Source organism: Oncorhynchus kisutch, linkage group LG11 (assembly GCF_002021735.2).
Source record: "Oncorhynchus kisutch isolate 150728-3 linkage group LG11, Okis_V2, whole genome shotgun sequence".
In the NCBI taxonomy this organism is placed as follows: Eukaryota; Metazoa; Chordata; class Actinopteri; order Salmoniformes; family Salmonidae; genus Oncorhynchus; species Oncorhynchus kisutch.
Window position 1 is genome coordinate 41,812,544 of NC_034184.2, and position 23,115 is coordinate 41,835,658.

A 23,115-nucleotide genomic window follows, 5' to 3' on the forward strand; every position below is an offset into this window, starting at 1 on the left:
AATTGAGATCCTACATCTGTATGATTAATCAAAAACTCTAAATAAAATCAGTTGTTTGTTTAGAATTTCAAAGCCGCTCCCAAGGAACCATTTACATAGAACATAACAGCGATCTCAAGGGTCCAATTTAGGATCAACAATTCCCCAATGTCAACCGAAGTCGTTATTATTCTTAATATGAATCACTCACAGATGAAACATGGCTTGTTTGTTTCCTTGTCCTCGGGCTCTGGCTCATTGGAATGTGTGGAGAGCAGCAAACCCTTGCGGACTATGATAAAGTGAGGAATTAGAGAATTGCCCAGAGAGAGTGAATGGCATAAAGTAAAGTGGACTATTGCAGTGATAATCAGGAGTGCTGCCTGCATTGTGCATTGCACTGACTTTTTAAAACGATTAAAGGATAGGCTCCAGTCTGGCTCATGGCCAGATGGCCACATGATTATGTATGACTTCAATCAGAGGGAACATTATTGGATTATATGTAGACTATGAGTTTCCTTTGACTTCAATGAGAGAAGTTCATCCATTTTCTGTTACATTTCATCATTGGTATTGAACAGTTTGAATAGTTTGAATAGTCATTTTTTTCTCAACTACCAAGGTAGAGGCACTTCACTAATCAAGCAGGACTTTTGTAAATTGAAGTTGGTCAAGGATTGCTTTTCACAGAAGCCCCCAACAAAGGTCAAAGGCCTTGTGCCTCAAGTACTTTGGCCTTTGAGATGTTTCTATATATATATATATATATATATATATATATATATATATATATATATATATATATATACACACACAACTTGACCTATGTAACAGTATAACTTTAGACCGTCCCCTCGCCCATACCCAGGCGCGAACCAGGGACCCTCTGCACACATCAACAACAGTCACCCACGAAGCATCGTTACCCATCGCTCCACAAAAGCCGCGGCCCTTGCAAAGCAAGGGGAACTACTACTTCAAGGTCTCAGAGCAAGTGACGTCACCGATTGAAACGCTATTTAGCGCGCACCACCGCTAACTAAGCTAGCCGTTTCACATCCGTTACACCTAGACAAAACAGAGATATTTTATATAATGTAAATGGCTTTGGAATATCTAATAACCAAGCTACATTGCAGTGGTGGAAAAAGTATACGCATGTAAAAGTAAAGATATCTAATATAAAATGACTCAAGTAAAAGTCACCCAGTAAAAATTATTCTTGAGTAAACGTCAAAGTATTTGGTTTTAAATATACTTAAGTATCAACAGTAAATGGAATTGCTAAAATATACATAAGTATCAAAAGTATCCAATTCCTTATATTTTGCAAACTAGACAGCACAATGTTTATATATTTTTTATTTTACGTAGTACTTAAGGAAAAGTACTTTAAAGTCGTTTTTTGGGGGGCACATACCAATACTCAGACATTAATTTACAAATGAAGCATCTGTGTTTAGGTAGTCCGCCAGATCAGAGGCAAAAGGGATGACCAGGGATGTTCTCTTGATAAGTACGTGACTATTTTCCTGTCAAAATGTAATGAGTGTGTTTGGGTGTTAGGGAAAATGTATGGAGTAAAAAGTACATTTGTTTTCTTTAGGAATGTAGTGAAGTAAAAAAAAAAATACTTAAGTAGTACTTTAAAGTATTTTTACTTAAGTACTTTACACCGCTGGTAGTGTGATAAGATATTTATGACAAATGACATCGTTCAATCACTTTGAGATTGTATTCCGAAAAGTTCATTAGAAAGACTGTAGAAATAAACCAAGCTAATTTTCATATTACCCACAGAAAGATGAACTGACCTGCTTCATTGGTACACCATTTAGAAAACAAGGCTTTGATCTTCTCCACACCTGCCATTTAGTCTGTTACACGGAGCGATGACTGTTATTACTGTGCTCAGCCATCATTCGCTCTCATATAATCATGCCATCAATTGTGAGATTCCCTAAACAGAGGTCAATATTATGTTGATTGTCTGTTATTACATAGAAAGCAGTATTATGTCAATGGTCTGTCCATTTAGGCCTTGTCGAGGCAAGAGTCTCTAGCTGCTACTATAGGTTAGGTCAGATGTGGCTGAAGGGACTATCATATCAGGAGGGAAGTACAGCCGTCAGACAACACCCTGTTGGGCGTCGTCCCGTCCTCCCGCGTAAGAGTGGAGAACAGGAAGTCAAATATGTGAGTAGTGAGATTTGGCGAGGCCATGTTTGAAGGCGTTGAAAGCCCTTTGAAAGGTAACTCTGCTTGTTTGGTTGTCACATAGGGGAGCTGCTGTTACTTAGCTCTGCTGTGGGCTGATGAATGGATTATTTAATGCCTGTCTGTAACTGTTGGAAACCTCTGCTAACTGCCTCTTCCCTTCCTCCTCACTTCACCTCACCTCCCCTGAGAGAGATTTCCACCTGCATGCAATGCATGCTCAGGGAGACAGTGTGTTTGCACTGGAGTGCCTCTGGGTGGCTGACCCCCTCTCGCCCTTCATCGCTCCTCCTCTTCATCCTCCTCTATCATAAACCGGCCTCAGTCTCCGTCCCCAAAACAAAATCTCATTTTCCACTTCAGTTCCACTGAGTATTCTAGGCCTCCTGTACCTGAATAGCTCTCTTTATTTCCATCACAGAATCGAGAACTGACACACCAAACATTCCTAAACATCAGGACAGGCGTCATTGCTTCACATGAAATTTTGGCACGTCACTACATGGCTACATCCTACTCTCTCATCCCACCCTCACCGCCAAATTAGTGGAAGGCCATTCGGTGTGTGTGCTCAGTTCCCATGTGTTTTTTGTTGTTGTTGCAGTTGGTGACTTCTAGGGCCCATTTTAGGGGCCTAGTGCCCATGTGACTTCCCATCTTCTTATCGTCATGTTTAGAAAATTATATTGTTTTCGAAAGCGCCAAGGACCGTAGAGGTTGTCTCGATATTATAGATAAGCTTGTGACAGTCGGCGATACGAAGTTGTATTGTAGGTTTAATCCATGGGACTAATCACAGTTCGGTCCGTCAAGAAGGTAGAGTTGATTCGGGCCTATGTACCATTCGAGAATCATGTAAAGGGTACAAGAGGTGAGGGGGTACTTGTTGACAGCTACAGTATGTGTTTGTGTCGGTCTTCATGTTGTGTGTCTGACTCATTGCGCTCCCTTGTCTTAGAGTCTTGCCTGTAGCACCTGTTAGTCAGTGTTTTCCTCATCTACTACAGCTCTGCAGTAAGCCATCCCCCTCCCTCAACCTCAAGCCCCACTCGCAAATCCTAAACCTCCATGGTTAGAGCTCACTGCTGCTTTGAAGTAGCTGAACGTGGTAATATACATACCTGTTTGTGGTACTAGACCCATTTCCCCCTGCCTTGACTAGCTGTAATCTCAATGATCGTCCTCCTAAATTGCCTGTAAGAGCATGGACTGGTCTCTCAATCGCCTGCCCTTGCCTGCCCATTTCACCGGTATCATGCAAACACATGCCAGTTTTTACCTGCCTAACCCGGAGTGGTCTTTCGGTCGCAGAAATGAGTTGTAGTTGAGAAGGTTGCCTGCCCATGGAGTTGCCTAACTAACACAGCTGCTTTAGTGGGAGCAGTAACAATGTCCCTATGTTGACAGTTGTGCCAAGCAGACGTTACCAGCCATAGACTTCTAAATCTATCCTCAAGTTTTTCCTTTCCACAGTGAAAGAGAGTGAGAAATGGCTTTAGTATGCAGATTAAGTCGTTCAAATTCCTAACTGTTTATAGGTAATTGGCAGATGAAAGAGTGGTGCATGTATGTAATCAACTATCTTTTAACATCTCTCTGTCAGGTGTGGCCTCTTTCTTCTTCTCTCTTCTTCTTCTCTCTTCTTTCCCCCCTTCCCCCCTAATCGGAGGTAACAGATTTTGAATTCAGCCTTCAAAGCACAATATCCTTCCTATGCCCCTAACTTGGAACACTCATTCCCTCAATACATCTGGAAATACATCACAGCAATTCTGTCAATGCAATCTATTGATACAGCATGGAGAGGATTATTGTGTTTTGAAGGCCAGTGTCCTCTGTGTGTACCAAGTGAGCTGCACAGAATGTCTGTTTATATAAACCACTTGTTGTGAGGGAAGTCTGTCTGTGCCTATGTGTGTGTCTGTGTACATGGCTGTCTGAGTTCAAATAGAGATCCAGTAGTATTGAAGTTAGATGTCTGCCAGATAGGCTTATACCCCAATTACATTCAGCCGTGGGCTGATTTTGAGCTGATGGAACATCAGTAGACATAAATAATTTGTCAATTGTAAATTGACAGCAAGAATCCCAAATTTGCCCTGAACCACTGCGCCACCCGGGAGGCCCCTTGTAGCTAATTTTTGGGTGATTTTACAATTTTGGGGAACATATTTCCTAAATTAAAATCACATTGAGCTCAATTACTGGTGATTTTAGTATTTTATTAAAGGTCCATTGCAGCCATTTTTATCTCAATATCAAATCATTTCTGTGTAAAAATGTATTACCTTACTAGGAATGTTTTCAATAAAAATGTTCAAAAATAAACAAAAATAGCTTCTTAGCAAAGAGCTATTTCTCAAGCAAGAATTGTCTGGGAGTGGTCTGAGTGGGAGGGGAAAACTAGCTAGCTGTCATTGGCAGAGCGCTTTGGAACATTCTTTTTTATTGGTCTATTTACTAATTTACTGCCTGATGATGTCACCAGGCAGGCCAAAACTCCATCCCACAACAACAGGCTGAAATGTCAGGTGGTCTTTTCAAACTGCTCTTATACTAAAATGGCAGTATTATTCCAACCACATAGTGTGGGAATTATATTTAAAACCCAGATAGATCAAATTTTTTGACTGCAATGGGCCTTTAAAAAAAATGCTTTTTTTTGTTTTTTGCTCAGAAAACTAAAGTGTAGGGCCAAATAACATCACCCCTGGGCCGAATTTGGCCCGCGAGACCCCTATTGGGGAACCCTGCCCTACACCCCCATCAGATAAAAGTGACTTTGTAGCGGTCTCTCTAGATGAAAGCAGTTAACACTACAAAACTTTGTTGATGAAAACTTGGTTGGTTGGATTCAGAAATAATAGTGTCTTTAGTATCTGTGTGACTGTGGCCTGTCCTGTCCTTGTACCCAGCCTCCATCTCCCCTGCCGACACACCAACACTCCACTCCGTACTCCACACATCTAGCCGTGAGACACACCATAGAAAGACATACTATAACCACAACCTAGGAGCACTTGCTAACCTCACGGGTTCACCAAAGAAAGTGATGAAGGGTTAAATGACCACCTGAGACCACTGTTTACCTGACCTCTCTCTGTGCCATACCACCTCCCTGACATATGACATTCCAACTATCCCTTCTATACCTGTCTGTAAATGTCAACAGGAAGAATGGGGGGGAGGGGGTCAGAGAGATGTCCAGGAGAAGAGGTCAGGGTGCTGGAAGTGAGTAGGGGTCAGCCATCGGTCTACCACCATCAGGCCTGTTGCTGCTAGATGCCTGCCATCCTCTGTCTGTCCTCCAGCCTGGGCAGCTCCCCCTGGGCATTGCATTTATTCCGTTCTCCCCAGTCCGGAGTGGGGCAACCTCAACGCCACCTTCTCCCTCAGTCATTCACTCAATGTTTTGGCCTCATGTCCAAGTCAGCTGTGTTTTTTAAATGTCAACATCTGTTAGTTTTTACCTAGGTTTAAAAGTAAATTCACAAATGTTCTGTAGTGTGTGTGCACTCATTAATTATTGTTGTTGTATACTCTGTTTAATCCTTTCCCCAGCAGGGTTTATGGCTGAAACTCTCCCGACACCTTAGATCGTCTCTGATTAGATTAGATTAGATTAGTATGATATTCTGTACCGTTACAAATCACTGTTTAATGCACTGTGTTAGTAAAGTAAAGACGAAGTACATATCAAGCAATATAGCCTGTTTCATCCTAGTGAGATGGTACCCTCTGTAACCTGCTCTCTCTGGCCTCGGACATGATTGATGAAGCTCTCTTGTCTTGACACAGTTATTTAATCATTCCCCGTTAATGCACAATCGATTCGTGCAAGTAGCAGCTAGGCAGCTTTCCATGATACAACCAGATATCTCCCCACTCGCCCCCACTGCCAGTCTCTATACGTTCTCCAGTGACTCACCCAAAACCAATAGTGCAAATGTCCGTTTTATCTTATGAGCAGATTGCTTTCTTTTTAGCTCACCTCGAGCTCCAATTCCTTATATTGAAAGATAAGACTCGTAAATAATTGTAATTGATTTATTTTTCTACGCTTATTCAATTTGTTCCTGGATGGAGATCCTTGCGTTGGGCTGAGCAATATCAAGGCTTTTGGTTTTGCATGTGATTGAGGCCATATACCTTTACAGGTCTATTTGTGCTGACATTAACTCTCTAATTCATATACACCTAGCCCTACGTGGGCTGTTTGTATATATGATTTTCGGCCTCAGACTGCTGACAGTTTTCTCTCAATGCAACCTGACCTCTTATGCAGTAGCCCTTTTGAGCATGCTCCAATCTCTATCAGCCCCACACATATCGCTCTGCCCGCTAGCGCTGCTTTGCCCAATCAGGTGGCTTCACCTGCTGCTTCGCAGTCTCCAGAGCCCGCCCCCGTAGCCCCTGAACCCACCCCTGAGAGGTAATGCTGTGTGGGTTGAAAGTTTTTGTCTGTTGTGGTTTTATTGTCCTCTGCCAACTGAGTGCTCTTCCTTGTCTTTGGTATGTACCTATATTTGTGTGTGCACTTTCATTGAGAGTGACTGTATTGTTCTGATGTTGTCTCACTTTTTCTTTTTCAATGTGATTGATTGAACATTTATTGAAATGTGTGTTTTTGTTTTTATGTTCCAATTAGACTTGGAAAACCTTGATTTGTACTACATGAGTGGTTAGGTGAAAGGTTTCATGAGCAGTATGCATTTCTGGCTTTGGGTTTAGTACATTCACAGGGGAGAGTGTCCAAGGTAAGTCAAACGGTCTGATGATGCTGTGATCATCTGGACTGAGTGGAAACTGTGAGGAGAGAGACACCGGGAAGACCTGCCATGTCTTGTGAGCGGTGTGAGAACAGAGAGCCTCAAGGCAGTGGAGTACTGTAGTCATGCGGAGCATGTCTGCCAAACCCATCATCCATCATCATCCTTTAACCCTTAACGTCCTCATCGTCATAACGATCCATCCATCTTAAACCTTTTTTTTTATTAGACCAGCCTTAATACAATACAACAATGACCTGGGGCTGCGCAAGCTGTTGCTTTTATGGTTGGTCATCACTGCTGCCCCCCTCCCCATAGGAAGCAGACAGTTCTGTCAAATCTAGAGAGAGTTTGCAGAGTGAACACAGTCAATATGTCACAAAGAATTCCCCAAATTCCCTTTCCTAGTTCCCCCAGAGCACGACCTCCCTCTCTTGATCCTTCCTGGCTGTTTTAACTCTACTCTGTCCTCTGCAGCGAGCAGCCACCCCCAGCCACCCAGACACAGCCAGTGGCCCCTGAGGCCCCTGCAGTCCCCTCTGGGGCACCTCGCCACCTGACGCATGCAGCCTCCCATATCTCGTCTGCTTTGATTACACAGTCTAGGTACAGTTGTCACTCAATCACTCCCCCTGTCACAGTTTCTACCTTTAATGTCAGTCAGGAGCTAGGCCAATGTGTTGTGCGGATTTGGTTGAGATAGGAGGGGCAGAAGCAGGTAAAGATGCTAGTACATATTTGCTATTTTATGGGAGGCCAGAGAAGAGGTTTGTGAGGAATATGGATTGGGTTGGGAGAGCTTTATTTTCTGATGCTGAAATAGTAGATGTAAGAGTATACAGGGTGTCAAACGGGATTTATTTGGATTGTCCACAATAGATGATCTATAGATGCTCAAACTATTAGCAAACTACCAACTGCAAGTCAGTTTATATGCAACAGCTTGCTAGGGTTGGCGTATAACGCTCTTCGACATAATTACACGAGCCAGATATTGCATCTTGGTGAAATACCCCAGATCACCCCATTGGACCTTGGACCTTCAATGGCGATGCCTGAGATCATTTTCTTAGACTTCTGGATTAGGATTTTGGCCCATCGAGAGGCATGGTGTCTATACTACTTTATTGGACCCTCCGAAAACTATTTTGGACCATCACATCAGATGAAATGAATTTCCATGTAAATGGACAATAAAGTATATCATATTGTATCCATGAATGGTGGTTTGTCAGTAGGATCAAAAATCACATAAAAAATAGGGTCCCATCTACTTGCAGGGTACCACGAATGGCCATACGTATTGAGATTGGGCAGATAGGATAGTTTTTACTATTTGTTGACAGTTGAACATATATAAAACATCTACTAAGGACTATCCAACTAAAGTGTTACCCTCTATTTTGCATTACAGTGTAGTATTTCAGAGGGTTTAAGATGGCATAAGAAATTCTAAGTTCTCATTGTGTATGTGGAGGAAATTGGAGTCTCTCAGACCTCTCTTGTTGGCTCTCGTTAAGAAACAAGGTTTATAAGCAAGGGCCACCGCCCACCTCTGCGCTGGAGGCTCTGTCAATCACCCCAGTGTTCCGAAGCAGCACTTTGCCAAAACGAAAGCGCACCCTGCCCTCTGGGAAACCCAAGCACCTGAGGTACACACACACCTGGACAGACTGACACAGTGACAGAGAGACTGACCACGTCACAGACGGTGGTGTGCAGAGTTGCTTCGGTACGTGGGATAGGGGACAGGAGGGTAATAAAAAATAAAAACTTTAGGACACTAGCCGGATCAAAGGAGCAAGGCCATGACTGCAGCGTTACTTCATTCGCATTGGCCGTGTTTCATAAGACTATCGGATTATTTACATCTGTCGCAGCATGAAAAGTGGTGCAAAATGAACTGCGACAGACCCAATTGGATACATGCTATTTAATGGGACTGCAATAGGTCGGTGCAACTTTTTTGCTTGCCTGCACCGGGTCCAACTTCTCTCCAAAAGCTCTTTGCATTAGCTCTCTCCATTACAGCTGAATGGATAGGAAAACGTCCATGAGGCTTGATGTGCAGACGGTACACTGCAGATTGTCTCAAGGGACAAGCGGAGGAATGTAAGCTCATGTGGGGGTTTGGCAGCATTTGCAAAGTTTTTGTTTGACTAATTTGCACCTCTTTCTCCACAATGTCAATATTCCCTTCACAATTATTAATGGCTAGATATGTTTGACCCCAATATAAAAGAAATCCCATTTTAATGCTGAATGTGGCTAACATCACTCTGAAGTTTTTTTTTACATTCCATCTCTCATCTAGAATTTGCAGGTCACCCTGTTTCTTCCATTTAACACACGCACAAAATCCCCACAGGCCCGTTCAAGTCTGGACCTTTGCATGTCATAGTAAGGAACAGCCTACTCAGAGTTGGTATTAATGGGCTCTCTTCAACCGGCGACGGCCACATAATTAGTGATATGAGAGTAGCTCACTTGGTAGTGCACATAGTAGTGATTGTACCACCTTGTGTGATGGCGGTAGCTCCTCTATCCCACGCTCTCCCATGCTCACTCTGCACGTCACTGCTCAACTGCATGCTCACACACTGGCTTGACTAATTATCATCTGTGGGGGGGGGGGGGGGGGGGGGGTTAGTTTGTCATAGAACAGCAGAAGGGTGTAGCACTTGGATGTCGATCACAATCATTTGTATCCTGCAAATCAGTGATGTACTAAATTGTTATCTATGGCTGTGATGCACCATTCAAGTAAACTACTGAATGGCTAACTAGTGGCTACAGGCTATTAGCAGCTGTTGATCGATGTGATGCTTCATAGTACAGGAGCTGGAAGGGTCATATTATGTGCGCTAGAATGCTGTAGAATTCGGTACACAAATTGAACACAATTTCAATATGTGACACTTATCACAAAAGATGACTATTTTCTGTGCTTGTAGATTTGTCTGATTTGTCAGTGTCTAGTGGGGATGTTATGAAATGACCTTCATTGTTTTGCTTTGCATAACAAGGGGGTTTATGGTACGTATGACTCAATGATCCCCAAGTTTGTTTGGTTCAGCCAACCATTGTAGAGGGTCCATTTTTTGTTTTGTATCAACAGCTGTGTTTAAATAACGAAGGAAATCAAATCTAACCTTTAATACAATAGTGGTATTATATAGAGATCTCCTGGAGCCAGTGTGGTTACCAGAGTTGCTTGAAACTGAGAAGGCTATATCGACTCATGATGTGCAGTGAAGGGTGGTTTGAAGTGAATTCATCTCGCCAGCATGTTAGTGTGTTTTTGAGACGTGGTCCTGTGGCCCACTTGAACGTTTCCTAATAATTGTGTCATTGTTTTCTTTTCAATGTGGATTGGATGTGTTAACTGATTTTACCAGGAGTGTTGGCCTGTGCAGTGGAGCCGTGTGTGTGTGTGTGTGTGTGTGTGTGTGCGTGTGTGTGTGTGTGTGTGTGTGTGTGTGTATGCAGTATCAATATAGTTTCCTTGATTGATGGGGATAAATAGAGATATGGTATATAGGAGCTTAGGTGTGTATCAATTTGGTTTGGCAGTGTCAGGATCATGGATTTTCAGAACCTGTTTAATTTTCTCTCTAGGATAAATATTTTTTTCCTTTGTGTGTGTGAATGTGTGCTCTCACAAAGGTATTGCTATGAAACCAAGTTCACCTATACTTCAAAGAGACTGATTGTGTGCTGCCCTTTGTTTCAAACGCTACACAGCTGACTCTGTGGTCAAACTAGGCTGACTGACTAGCAGTTAGAATGGAACTGCTGTGATCTGATAATGTTACAATATGTGAGAAATCCGATGACTCTTGCTTTCCTTCAGTAAACAGTGGAGAAAAGTTACATCTGCACATGCAATATTTAAAAACCGGATGCCATTATCGGAAACAAACTCATTGGGCAGCACGGCATCATACAGGTATAGGTGTACATGGCCTTCATCCAAAGAGCTATTTTTGACCCCTGTTTTTGACGCCTGAACCCTTTTTTGTTTCTGATGCGTTATAGCTACAGCCTGCAACAGTCTGCCTCTGGTTACAGCTCCCAGTACAAATCCTCAGTCTCCAGGTACTTCTGTGGGGAAGTTTATCCAGATGCCACTGTCCATAGAACATCTGGATAGTGTGCTTCCTTCCCTTTTTGTCAACATAACTTCACTTCCGGAATAACACACCCTTATTCCCCTCCCTCTGTTTTTAGCTCGAAGGATGAAAATTGTGCTTTGACAGTGTTCGTTTTAACCTGCGTTTTAACCTCCCCTTTCTTACAAATATGTCAAAATCTGCTCCTCTCCCCGCTCAAATGAAATCTGTTGGTGACTCTGTGAATCTCTCACTGCCATAACTGAGGCTCTCTGTTCTAACACTGTTTCTCTGATACCAGGCTGTCTTTCTCTCTCTCTGTGTGGGTCTCTGCTATATTAAACTCCCACTAACCTTTGAGTTAAACGTGTCTGGTGAAGTGGAGGAGCTCCAGGTAAGACTCTAAACATATGTGGACACTCAGTCAGGAAGGGGAGAGGTGACTGTCCAGCATTCAGCGTACTAGGTTTAATCGTGAGGCATAGTGCTAACAGTCTCCTTATTAGTAATTGATACTTGTAGTACAGTTTCCCAGTTTAGATTGTTATATTGTCTAAACTGTGACCGTTCAGAAAACAGCTAGACTGATGATCAGACTAGTAGATATGTTTCCATCTTGGTGGTGATGATGTCACTCAGCTTCTTTTTTTATCCTTCTGCAGCCAATATGGCCAGGCTCCCCCCATGCAACAAGCCCCTCCCATGTACCAGGGGCAATCCATGTACCAGGGGCAATCCATGCAGCAGGGGCCTCCCATGCAGCAGGGGCCTGCCATGTACCAAGGGCCTCCCATGCAGCAGGGACCTCCCATGTACCAGGGGCCCCCCATGCACCAGGCCCCGCATATGCAGCAGCCTCCACACATGCAGCAGCCTCCACACATGCAGCAGCCTCCTCACATGCAGCAGCCTTCTCACATGCAGCAACCTCCTCACATGCAGCAAAGCTCCATCCAGATCCCTGTGGGCCCTCCCCCACCCAAGGTGGTTAGCACCGCCTGCATCGTGCCAGGTAGTTACAGCAGGTGGCGCTGTGTGACCATTTGTATGTGTGTTAACAATACGGTAAGTATGGATAGTGTTTACTTAACCTGGTGTCTCTTTGGGTCATAGCTCCTGCCCCTATTCCACCCCAAGCCGCCGCCCCTGAACCCCCCTCCAGCAGGCCTCCCTGGATCACTGACGACTCTTTTGCGAACAAGTTTGACCCCAGCAAGACAACCAGCACCAGCATGAAAGTGCCTGCTCTACCTCAGAGTGCCCCACCAGCACCGGCCTATATCCCACACCCTGGCTCTGCCCACACCCCTCACTCTGCCCCAAGTCCTGCCTATAACCCAAGCCCTGCCCCCTACAACCCCACCCCTGCCCCTTTCAATCCCGTTGCCCGGGGTGTGGCCCAAAGGGCGGAGCGCTTCGCTGCCAACAGCAACAGAGCACCCCTCTGTGGAGCCTGCAACAACATGATCAGGTAACAACAATGATACACTGAGTGTACAAAACATTAAGAACACCTTCCTAATATTGAGTTACACCCCCCTCCCCTTTTGCCCTCAGAACAGCCTCAATTCATCAGCGCATGGACTCTACAAGGGGTCGAAAGCATTCCACAGGGATGCTGGCCCATGTTGACTCCAATGCTTCCCACAGTTGTGTCAAGTTGGCTGGATGTCCTTTGAGTGGTGGACCCTTGTTGACAAACGGGAAGCTGTTGAGTGTGAAAAACCCAGCAGCGTTGCAGTTCTTAATACATAAACCGGTGGGCCTGGCACCTACTACCATACCCCGTTCATAGGCCCTTAAATCTTTTGTCTTGCTTTTTCACTCTCTGAATGGCACACATACACAATCCATGTCTCAATTGTCTCAAGGCTTAAAAATCCTTCTTTAACCTGCCTCCTCCCCATCAGTGGATTTAACAGGTGACATCAATAAGGGATCATAGCTTTCACCTGCTTTCTGTCGTTACAGGGGACCCTTCCTGGTGGCCCTGGGTCGATCCTGGCACCCAGAGGAGTTCAACTGTCACTACTGCCACACATCGCTGGCAGACTGCAGCTTTGTGGAGGAGCAGAACGCAGTGTACTGTGAGAACTGCTACGGAGAGTTCTTTGCCCCCACCTGTGCCCGCTGCAACACCAAGATCATGGGGGTAAGATGACGGACCCAAACGCAGACAAGTACAACACACACAAAGTCACTTTGTGCGTAGCATACACCCACACAATAACTTTTTGTGCCTGCGTTCTTTTTGGTGTGCAGGAGGTGATGCATGCTCTGCGGCAGACATGGCACACCACCTGCTTTGTGTGTGCTGCCTGTGGCAAGGCCTTTGGAAATAGCCTCTTCCACATGGAGGACGGGGAGCCCTACTGCGAGAAAGGTACTTTAGATCAATGGAATAGCATGGCACATAATGAAACGCCTCAAGTGTTGAATGTTTCCTTCAGAGCCCAAACTAGCTCCTGTATGTTTTGTCATAATGTCCTCTTCTGCAACTGAACAACATTTGAATTATACACATAGGGACAATTATTTAAAAACAATTACGCATGTAACTTTGCTACCGTTTGCACTCTGCTAGTGTTTTCACACTCTATGCTTTCTCTTCCAGACTACATTTCACTCTTCAGCACCAAGTGCCATGGCTGTGACTTCCCAGTAGAAGCGGGAGACAAGTTCATTGAAGCACTGGGTCATACTTGGCACGACACCTGCTTTGTCTGTGCGGTAAGAATGGCTACAGCGCTGTACAATAACCCATGTCCCTGCTGTATAAAACGGTTATTACTCTTGGACTGTGCCAAAAAAATATTGGTTTGTGAGATTCACAATTGTGTCCGTCTCCCACAGGTGTGTAATTTGAACCTGGAGGGCCAGCCCTTCTACTCCAAGAAGGACAAGCCACTGTGCAAGAAGCACGCTCACGCCATCAACGTGTAGATGCTCCATCTGCAGTTTTATAGGGTGGTGGGCAGGTGCTTACGTAGCTATGCCCAAGCCTTGGCAAAGAGCCCAGTAGAGGGCATTGATGCCAGTCAAAATGATGAAAAAGCTGAAGATGATAGCAGCAAGATTGACTGTTCAGCAAACCGATCAATCAGGCGTGACAAAATTAAGTATTTTCATCTGTTCTGAAATTCAAGAAAAAATGCTGCAGCCCCCCCCAAACATGTGTTACGTTTGTATTTACAAATGAATTATATTGTATGTCAGAGAATTCTGATGTAAATCCTTTGCTACTCCACTCAGATCCTGGAGGGCCTCAATCCAGTGAGGCTGGAGCAAAAGCCTTAGCAGCCTACAGACACAGGCAGACTGAGTGGAGTAGCAGGGCAATCAGTAAATAAGATGCCTTATTTCACAGGAACACTGTGCTTTGTTTTTAATGTAAAAACCCAAATAGCTTGCAGTGAATGTCATAAGATCGTTTTAGTATCACATACAGTAGATTTAACATGATGATGCCTCACGCCGACCAACAGAGCACAGAACGTGAACCGATACAGTATACTGTAGCATGACACATGCAGGCCTACGAATGCTGTTTGATTTCACAAAGGTATTATTAAAGTGACAGTTTAGTAAGAGATATTTATTGCATCTTTGGCAAAGTGTTATTTATTTACATAGAATAAAACGGAAGTATGACATCCATGGATGTTTATATTGCTGATATATTTGGGCTTTTGCTGAATGATTTAGTTTTTTTATGCATGCAGTTGCATCATACAGAGGTTCATAGTATCATATGAAGAACCTGTCACTCACTCTTTCATCCTGGATTTATTTATTTATGATATACAAAGATGGTGCTCTGTTACATTATGATACAGTAATACTATACCAACTTTGGGGATCCAGGTAGAAGATGAGACGAATCTTTGGATATATTTGAACACTTTATGGAGGTAGGGAAGTCAGGTTTTTGGAATGTGTCTCATAAACGGGATTTGCTCCTGATTGGAAATCAAGGTCTTTTGTAGTATGTAATGGAAATTTTGGGGAGGTGCACGGATTGGTGGACAAGAGCCAGAAAGGTATGTCACAGTGGGCCGCCGGACTATTGTGTCTCTGAATTGCGCTTAAGGGAGACGAGCTCTGGCCTGGGGTCTTACAGATACATTTTACACAACCGATGTCTATGCATGGTGATATGCCATACACCTGTATGAAGCACTTAATTTAAACAAGAATATATAGGAAATGTCTGTCAAGGTAAAAAATAAATAAAAATACAGCCAAACACAATCATTTCTCTCACTAGCACACACACCTTAAAGGTCAGTTGAGACAGTGTGCTTGTGTACAGACTTTATACTTTCAGAGTTTATTTTATACATCTTTGTGTATGTTCTGTATTTGTGTAAGTGTGTGTGCATGCATGAGTTTGTACATGATTGTCAGTGCATGTCTACTGAGGCAACATCAGTATTAGTTATGTATCTGTGCCACTAGAGTAGTAAAGCATACTGTGATTTTGCATAACACTGAGTACTTTTGATATGCATACTGTATCTGTGTAGATCAACTGGTAAGAAAAGCACAGTCTGTGCCAGGTCGGAATAAACCTTACATGGTACCATTGGAGGGAAATGAAGATGGGCTTGAATTGTTGCTAAATAGTTGTTTACTGAAAGTTCAGCGTATTGAAACTAGTTGTATAGTTTCCAACCACTAGAGTGCAACAGAGTGTTGACACCATTCTTCTACTTGGCATGCCTCAGACACTAGTCACTACATAGTACACTCACTGTATGTTCCCTCTGTCCCCACTCCAGCAAACACTACAAAGCCATTTGTCACCCCTGTGGACTTTGTATCCAACAGTTCAATGTCAAGCTTTTTTCCCAGGCCCCATGTATCAACCAGCCATGTCATTACACTAACTCCATCATCAGAAATTGTGGACAGCATAGGGAAAACAATTGTTAGGGTTATTTAGATGGTTCCCCCTTTTTTAAAAAGACTATTGCGTCAACATGATGATAGAAATGCTGTGCATCCCATTGAGGCTAGTCTTAGCCAATCAAATGTAGTGTCTTTTGTGTTACCTGGTATCTGAAGGACCATGTCAGCAGCCCAAAATGTCAATATCGCTGGTTCCAATGCTCACACGTGTCCTCTGTAGTCAACATTGGCAATAATAACACTATGAAAGAATAGTTTAAGGACATAAATAAGGGGGACACAGTTTTATAGAATTTCACAGTCCATTCCCAAATGACTATAACTTCTCTCTGCCGTCAGGCATTCATTCCATTTAGGTAAGAGGTCTCTGGTGCATCTCTGTCCTCTAATGAGAGACTTAAGTAGCCTTCATCGTTCTCTTGACACGTCCCTCCCTCCTGGCTAGTTCTCACTAAACATATGGCACACAGGTTACTTTGCAATGAGACTGTATTAAGACCATCCTTTTCAATTTCAGGCTGCTGAGTGGTCTTTTAGATGTTGGTTCACACATGATTTCTGTTTGTACTGCTGTTTAGTAAACACTGGTGAGGCTGCAAGGTTTATATCCAATGTGCAAAAGGGATTTCTTCTTCTTCCATGTTCTGTGTTTTGATCGGGGAAAGTGTTTTTTTTTTCTAGAGTAGTATTTTTGTTTTAGAATAGATGATATATACATGGCATGAGATAACAACCGCACTCTTAAATCGGATCGTTGATTTACTCGCGTTTTTGAAGCAGCAACTGAAATATGGCTTTGATCTTTGAGCAGTTGTAGGGCGTCAATGTTTTTTTTCTTTGGCATGGACTGTGTTGGAGGAATGGAGTTGTTGTCATTGTTCTGTTGTACATTTATGAATGACACCTGAATTAGTGGTTCATCTCTTGCTGCATTTGTACTTGGAACCCTATCGTCTATATAGACGAGGTCTTTTTTTTTATGTGGAACGTTGATGTGTTTGGATTGTAACCCCATATTTCAAATGACTCACCCTGCCTGGCCTACCATAACACAAACTATACTTAGAAATAGGAACATGTTTTATGCATTGCTTTATTTAGTGAAATGCATCTGACTGCTATCAGAACAGAGTTACATGGAGAAAGGATATACCTTGACGATTGAAGAATTTAACAGGAGTCTATCGGTGTGTGTGTGTGTGTGTGTATCTATCTTGGGAAGGAAATGTGCTTGATTTCGTCTCTCATGAGAACTTCCTGGATTGGGCAATGTTTGAAGGGCCTTAATTTATGCATGCTGTAGCCTATTAAATACCATGACCTTAATTTATATTGTTCAGCAAAGACTACGAATCACCATTATGTTTTTGTTTTACAACCACAAGTATGCCTGTATTACCAGAGTCAATGTTGAGAGGCTGCTGGTATCTCTAGGGGGTCTTTCCACAAAATGGGTGCCTCTTGCATCCGTTTGATATTTAAGTAGAACTTGTGCAACAATATTACATTTTAAAAGCCTGTTATATTAAATGAAGTGCCCTTTTAATACCGAGCATTTGGAGAATCCAATAAATATATATTTTTTTTATGTGAATAAAGGCTACCTTAAGTGCCAAAATTCAGCGGGAAACTGAGCGGGTCGAACATAACACGTCAACACTGTTACCCATAGATAGCTAAACCATTTCTAGCCTGTCTATTTTTTTCATGAAGCTGATATTCACTTACCACTCCCTGATGCACAGAAGCATCCATTGTCACAAGGGGATTTATGGTTGATTTAAGAAGAAATCATCAACCCCGTTACTTTATTTTGATTTGATTTATTTGGCACTTTAATATGCCCTTTCTATAGTCATTTTTGTTATTTAAAAAACCTCTTGAGATGAGAACATGTTTTTTATGAATTTGAACATGTGCGCTTGACAATGTTAAATTACACTTCTCAAAAGGCACTGAATTGGTGGAATGACCCTAGGATGGTTTGAATCTTTGAAATGTGTCAATAAACATTTTATTTCACAACATTGTCTTTCACCTTAATGTATTATTCCACTTCCTTCTCACCCTTATTCTTCCACTTCCTTCTCACCTTTATTCTTCATATCCTATCCTCCTCTTCATCTATCTCCTCTACCTTTTTATTCTCCATATCATCTCTCCTTTATCCATGTTTTTCAATCCCTCATATGTCCACACTTTGTCCACCTCTTTCTCAATTTTCACCAGCTTCTCTCTATATACCTCTCAAGCTCCTCATCTCCTCTCCTCGCTTCTTCCCCGACTTTTTACTCTCCACGCTCTTCTATTTGTGAGTAGACTATTGTATGCATGTGTCAAACAAATACGAATATACTGTAGTAGATTAGGGCAATGAAAAATAATAGGTATGTCCATTTACACCAGGGGGCGTCACTGAGGTAATTGGAACATACTTGAATTCTCCATAGAAATACTCCTACCGCAACTCGGTCCCCCTCAAATGGTTGTGCATTCGCTGCAGTGATTGGAAAATGTTGGTCTGTCTACGTGTGTTTCATCAAATGACATAGGCTGAGGCAAAAAAGGCTGAGGCAAAAAACAGAGCGAGTAGAGCAGGGCCGACGTTAAACTGCATGTTTGGGAAATGTACACCACATTTTTGCAACTTCAAGACGAAATAGAAAGATACAGAGGAGTGCTCGCCCGGAACCAAAAGGATTGCCACATCTGCTGAAGAAAAAGGTGAGGTGGAATGAAATCTAACCAGGCTAGGTCATACTCCTGTTAATTCTGCCCTCGCTTTGGCTTGTTGTCTTGGAAAAAGTTTTGTTTTTGCGTCTGGAAAATAAACCTAAAAAACACAAATTAGCTACTGGCTTAATTTTGGAAGTGTATTACGTTTATATTTATTAACTAGTTAGCTAAACATTTTAGCTTCGGTTTAAATACAGCCACTTGTTTCCGAGAGTTTGTTTTGAAAGCGAAAACTACCTCGCTAGATTGTTAGCGCTAGCTAATTTTAGCGTAGCCACTCGCTAGTTAGCGAGCTAGCTAAGTATTTGTTTGGCTAGCTTACTCGTTTTGCAAGTACTTCTACTAGCAAACCTGACACTGAACTTTGATATTGACCGAATGGGTTAGTATATAGTTAGCCATGGTATTATTTGCTAGTTGCTAAGTTTAAATTGTTTTACAAATCAATTCACTCATTACGCAATGAAAGTTGTTAGCTAGTGGGTTGCTAGTTAGCTAGAACAGAGCGGTATAATGTAACTAACGTTAAGTGTCGCTTCCAGAGACATTGTAACATATTTTACTGAGTGATTGAATGCGATGAGGTTTGGAATCATTTGTATCAAATTAGATGACAAGATAACGTTTTTCACTTTCCCTCTGAAAAGTAAGTTCTAAATCATATCTTTGCATTGTACTACTTGAAAGCTTAGTAGGCTAGCCTAGTGTTAATTTAGCTAGTTAACTATGTATAATAAATTAACGTTAGTTGTTCACGGATTACAACTGTACATTTGGCTCATGGTAGGCCTCGTTACAAAACATACTTACATTACAACAAGTGTTTAGGACAACGTACTGATAACAAGGATTAAGTTGATTAAACAAATCACCCAAATAAGCATTCATCCTGCTCTTTAATTAGACTTCACGTCAGCTCTCACGTTTCTGCCAATAACCACACACATAGTTTGAATAAAGGGGTTTCTGGGGGGCTACCATGAAGGTTAATGGATTTTTATTCCATGTTGACTATCATTGCACATCGTAAATTGGTCAATCATCGTCATGTGATATAGTCCACACTGATGGTGTGAAAGTATTGGAGGCAGTGAGACACTTTAAAATCTGGCAATACACACACAAACACCCATACACACACTACGTCAGTAGCAAGAGGTCTGTTTTTTTTTACAGGGAAAACTCCCCAGTGTCTCGTCTCATGGTGTCGGTTGCATACGAATGGGCCATTTTTGGCCATGCTTTTCACGTCTGAAAAAAGCTGGTTTTAATTTGGGCCTGGAGTGAGAGGGTGATGAGTTGTGCTCCCCACCTTCCAATGCTGAAGGCAACTCTGGAGTGAATGGGCTCTAGAAAATAGGGAGGTCAAAAACCAGATGGAAGCCCTGACTGTGAAACTGTTCACTTTAAGCGGCATGGGGTAGAAGTGGATTTCTAAAGGTGGAGGGGGAAATTATTGCGTCTGAAGTCTAACATTATACATATGCCAGACATCTTTACCTACTGTGGGTACCGGGATACTCCATAAAACAGGCCAATATTGGGGGAGTGAGACTAGGCCAGGAAGAATGGCTAACAAACTAAGCGTGAGGATTTCTTCAGCTATTAAAACTATAATCAAGCACATGACAAATTGTCCCTATTTAAACATAGGTTTATATGAACTATGAAGACATTCAGCTATGCCTAGTCTCTCTAGCAATGATTGTGTACACAGTATCTTGATCAGTGGGCTAACACAGTGATTATAGCAGGAGTCTAGCCCTGCTCTGGAGCTGAGTGTGATTAATTAGCCAGAGCTCTGTAACTGCCTGAAGTCTGGAGAGAACATAATGGAGGGTTAGACAGAAATGGGGATGGGGTTCAGTAAATTGTGCATAATTCAGATATGATTTATGCACACGCGATGCACAGATCAGAGGACTGCTCATTGTCAAGAGGATGTAGCTAGCTGGAATTATCTCCTTTTATAATTATCTCCTTTTATAATGGAATGATTATCACTCATGATGGGCCATTTGTTTTATCTCCCATGCCTCTGCTTGACAGCTGCCACTGCAGTTGAACTTTTAAGTAGGCTTAGTCTACATGTTGGAAATCAAGAGATGTTTTTTAATGTACTTTCATTAAATAGGCTAACTTACATTGTTTCCGTAAAGTCCATGCTTAGTGTGTTGTAGGTGCTGTGGGTAATATTGATACTTATTTCCTAGAATTGAAGTTGTTTCAGTACTGAAGTCTAACGTAAACCAGAACTTGCCTCAAGTGTTCTGAGTGCGGTGAAAGAGAGAAGCAAAACATTCTCAAGCACTTTTAAATTTACAATGCTTGTTTTTCTAACATCCCTTTAAGTTTAAGAGCGTCTTTCCCTTGCCTTGCTTCTGTTGTCCTGCATCCGTCTTTCTCCTCTGAAAGCATTTCCAATCTCATAGGCAGTGAGGGATCAGATTGCTCAGGGAGTCTCCAAGGCTCTCAGGCGAGGTGGTGGAGATAGAGTGAGGGGGTAGCACACGGATCAAGTTTCACATCCCAATGGGTTCCTCTGTCTGCTGTGCCTCCCTGAGTCAACCCCCACTCCAAGCCTGGAGTTAGGGTGGCTGAGCTGTGGAAAACTTTACTAGCCCTTTCCCAACAATGCAGAGTTAAAAAGTAGGAACTTTTTTTATTTTTATGTAACAGCAGCACAAGGTAATTGAGGTAATATGTACATGCAGGTGGGGGTCAAAAGTGACTAGGCAATCAGGATAGAGCAGTGGTCACCAACCTTTTCTGAGTCAAGATAACTGAGTCAAAATGCAAGCTGAGATCTACCGCTCAGATCCACCTCCGACTCCAACTTAGAAGAGCCGATAAAGACTATAACTCTAACCTGTCACCGTTAGACTGTACACAGAGAACTGTTTCAGACAGCTGTGGAGGTTTAGGGGTGCTCTGCTACCACAGGCTGTATAAACCTGCACCAATTCCCGCTGGCTTTTGGAAATATTGCTTAATGCGGGGCATTTCATACTCTTGACATTTTATCAATTTTCATTCTGTACACTTTTACTTGCGACTTAAAGATAGTATAACAATTAACATGTTGCCTGTAAAGGAATAGCCTATTTGTTTTTCCAGTATACAGTATGCGGGTGACCATTTTATTGAGTCTTCAAATGTTTACATCTTCAATGCGCTTGTTGAAGAGGGATTTTCTTGGAACACCTAGACGTGCAAATGTTTTTCATTCATTTTGATTCAAACAGCCTTTTGTTGGCCTGCCTATTTCAGACTGAAACCACCTGCTTGCTGTATGTTTGACACAACACCCCTATTCTATACGGTTGCTGGATGACTGGTCTTGATGATCTTTACATTCAGGCTGCAGTTGTCCTTTTTAATGGTATTGATCTTTCTTTTAAATACACAGAGCCACCTGAGTGACAATTTTAGAAGAGCTAATGTGAATAGGGCAAGGGACAGATTGTTCTGATGGTAATTTAAAGGTTTTTGTCTTTTAATGGAGAAAGTGGACAAGGTCAGTTTGTTTACTTAGTTTTATTTGGGGGAAATCCCTTCCTGTTTGTGAACCAAGAAAATATGATTATTTGGGGCCTTGGGATTTATAAAAACATGTGTTGTGTGATGGAGGCTGATCAGCATCTGAAATAATGTGTGGAATGCAGCTAAAAGGATGGTGTTCCTGGAGAATTCAAATACTGGAAGATTCAGTAAACCGAGGATGGGTAAGAAGATTTTTAGTGTCTTGTCTTTGTAAAAACAGTTGATATACCTCAGTAATATGCCTAAGGTCTGTGGTATGATGCGATGTTGCAGGGCTCTATGCTGACCTTTCTTTACCAGGACTACATGTGTGCCCAAGTTGAAAAATGTAGGAGCACAATGAAAAATATTGTACAATTAGAATCCTACATTTTGATAGGATCATTAGTACTCCTAAATCAAAATTCCAGGTCGCACAGCAAACTGTAGAGCCCCGTGTCAAGATTTGAACGTTATTTGCACATTACTCGTTGGTTAAATACAGCAGTAGGTGTTCTTTTTGTCCAGGTGGAAAGGGCAGTGTTGAGTGCAGTAGAGATTGTGTCATCTGTGGAGCTGTTGGGGGTGGTATGTGAATTGGAATGGGTCTGGGATGATGATGTTGTGAGCCATCACCAGCCTTTCAAAGCATTTCATGGCTAAGGTGCTATGTGGCGATAGTCATTTAGACAGGTTACCTTGGCGTTCTTGGGCACATGGACTATGCCCAATGTCAGTGAAGACACTTGCCAGTTGAGTACGCATCCTGCGGCCTTGTGAGTAAGACCTTTTTAACAGGTTGACATTCACATCGGCTACGGTGAGCGTGATCACACAGTCGTCCTGGAACAGCTGGTTCAGTGTTG

At 42.6% G+C, this 23,115-nt stretch overlaps 2 protein-coding genes across 2 annotated transcripts in view; both read left to right on the forward strand.

Moving 5' to 3' along the window:
- LOC109898840 (LIM domain-binding protein 3-like) overlaps nucleotides 1-18,016 on the forward strand; it is a 65,986-nt gene extending 47,970 nt beyond the window's left edge. Inside the window, exons 9-18 of the mRNA XM_031835004.1 lie at nucleotides 6,518-6,631; nucleotides 7,446-7,574; nucleotides 8,489-8,620; nucleotides 11,007-11,066; nucleotides 11,743-12,092; nucleotides 12,194-12,551; nucleotides 13,052-13,232; nucleotides 13,343-13,463; nucleotides 13,695-13,810; nucleotides 13,934-18,016. Of these exons, the coding sequence (XP_031690864.1) occupies nucleotides 6,518-6,631; nucleotides 7,446-7,574; nucleotides 8,489-8,620; nucleotides 11,007-11,066; nucleotides 11,743-12,092; nucleotides 12,194-12,551; nucleotides 13,052-13,232; nucleotides 13,343-13,463; nucleotides 13,695-13,810; nucleotides 13,934-14,023 (1,651 nt within the window). The 3' untranslated portion in view covers nucleotides 14,024-18,016. The remainder of the gene's footprint in view (nucleotides 1-6,517; nucleotides 6,632-7,445; nucleotides 7,575-8,488; nucleotides 8,621-11,006; nucleotides 11,067-11,742; nucleotides 12,093-12,193; nucleotides 12,552-13,051; nucleotides 13,233-13,342; nucleotides 13,464-13,694; nucleotides 13,811-13,933) is intronic.
- A 434-nt stretch (nucleotides 18,017-18,450) lies between these two features.
- Nucleotides 18,451-23,115, forward strand: part of LOC109899673 (bone morphogenetic protein receptor type-1A) — a 60,548-nt gene continuing 55,883 nt past the window's right edge. The window contains 1 exon segment of the mRNA XM_020495104.2: nucleotides 18,451-18,715. The gene's annotated coding sequence lies outside the window, so the exon portion shown is untranslated.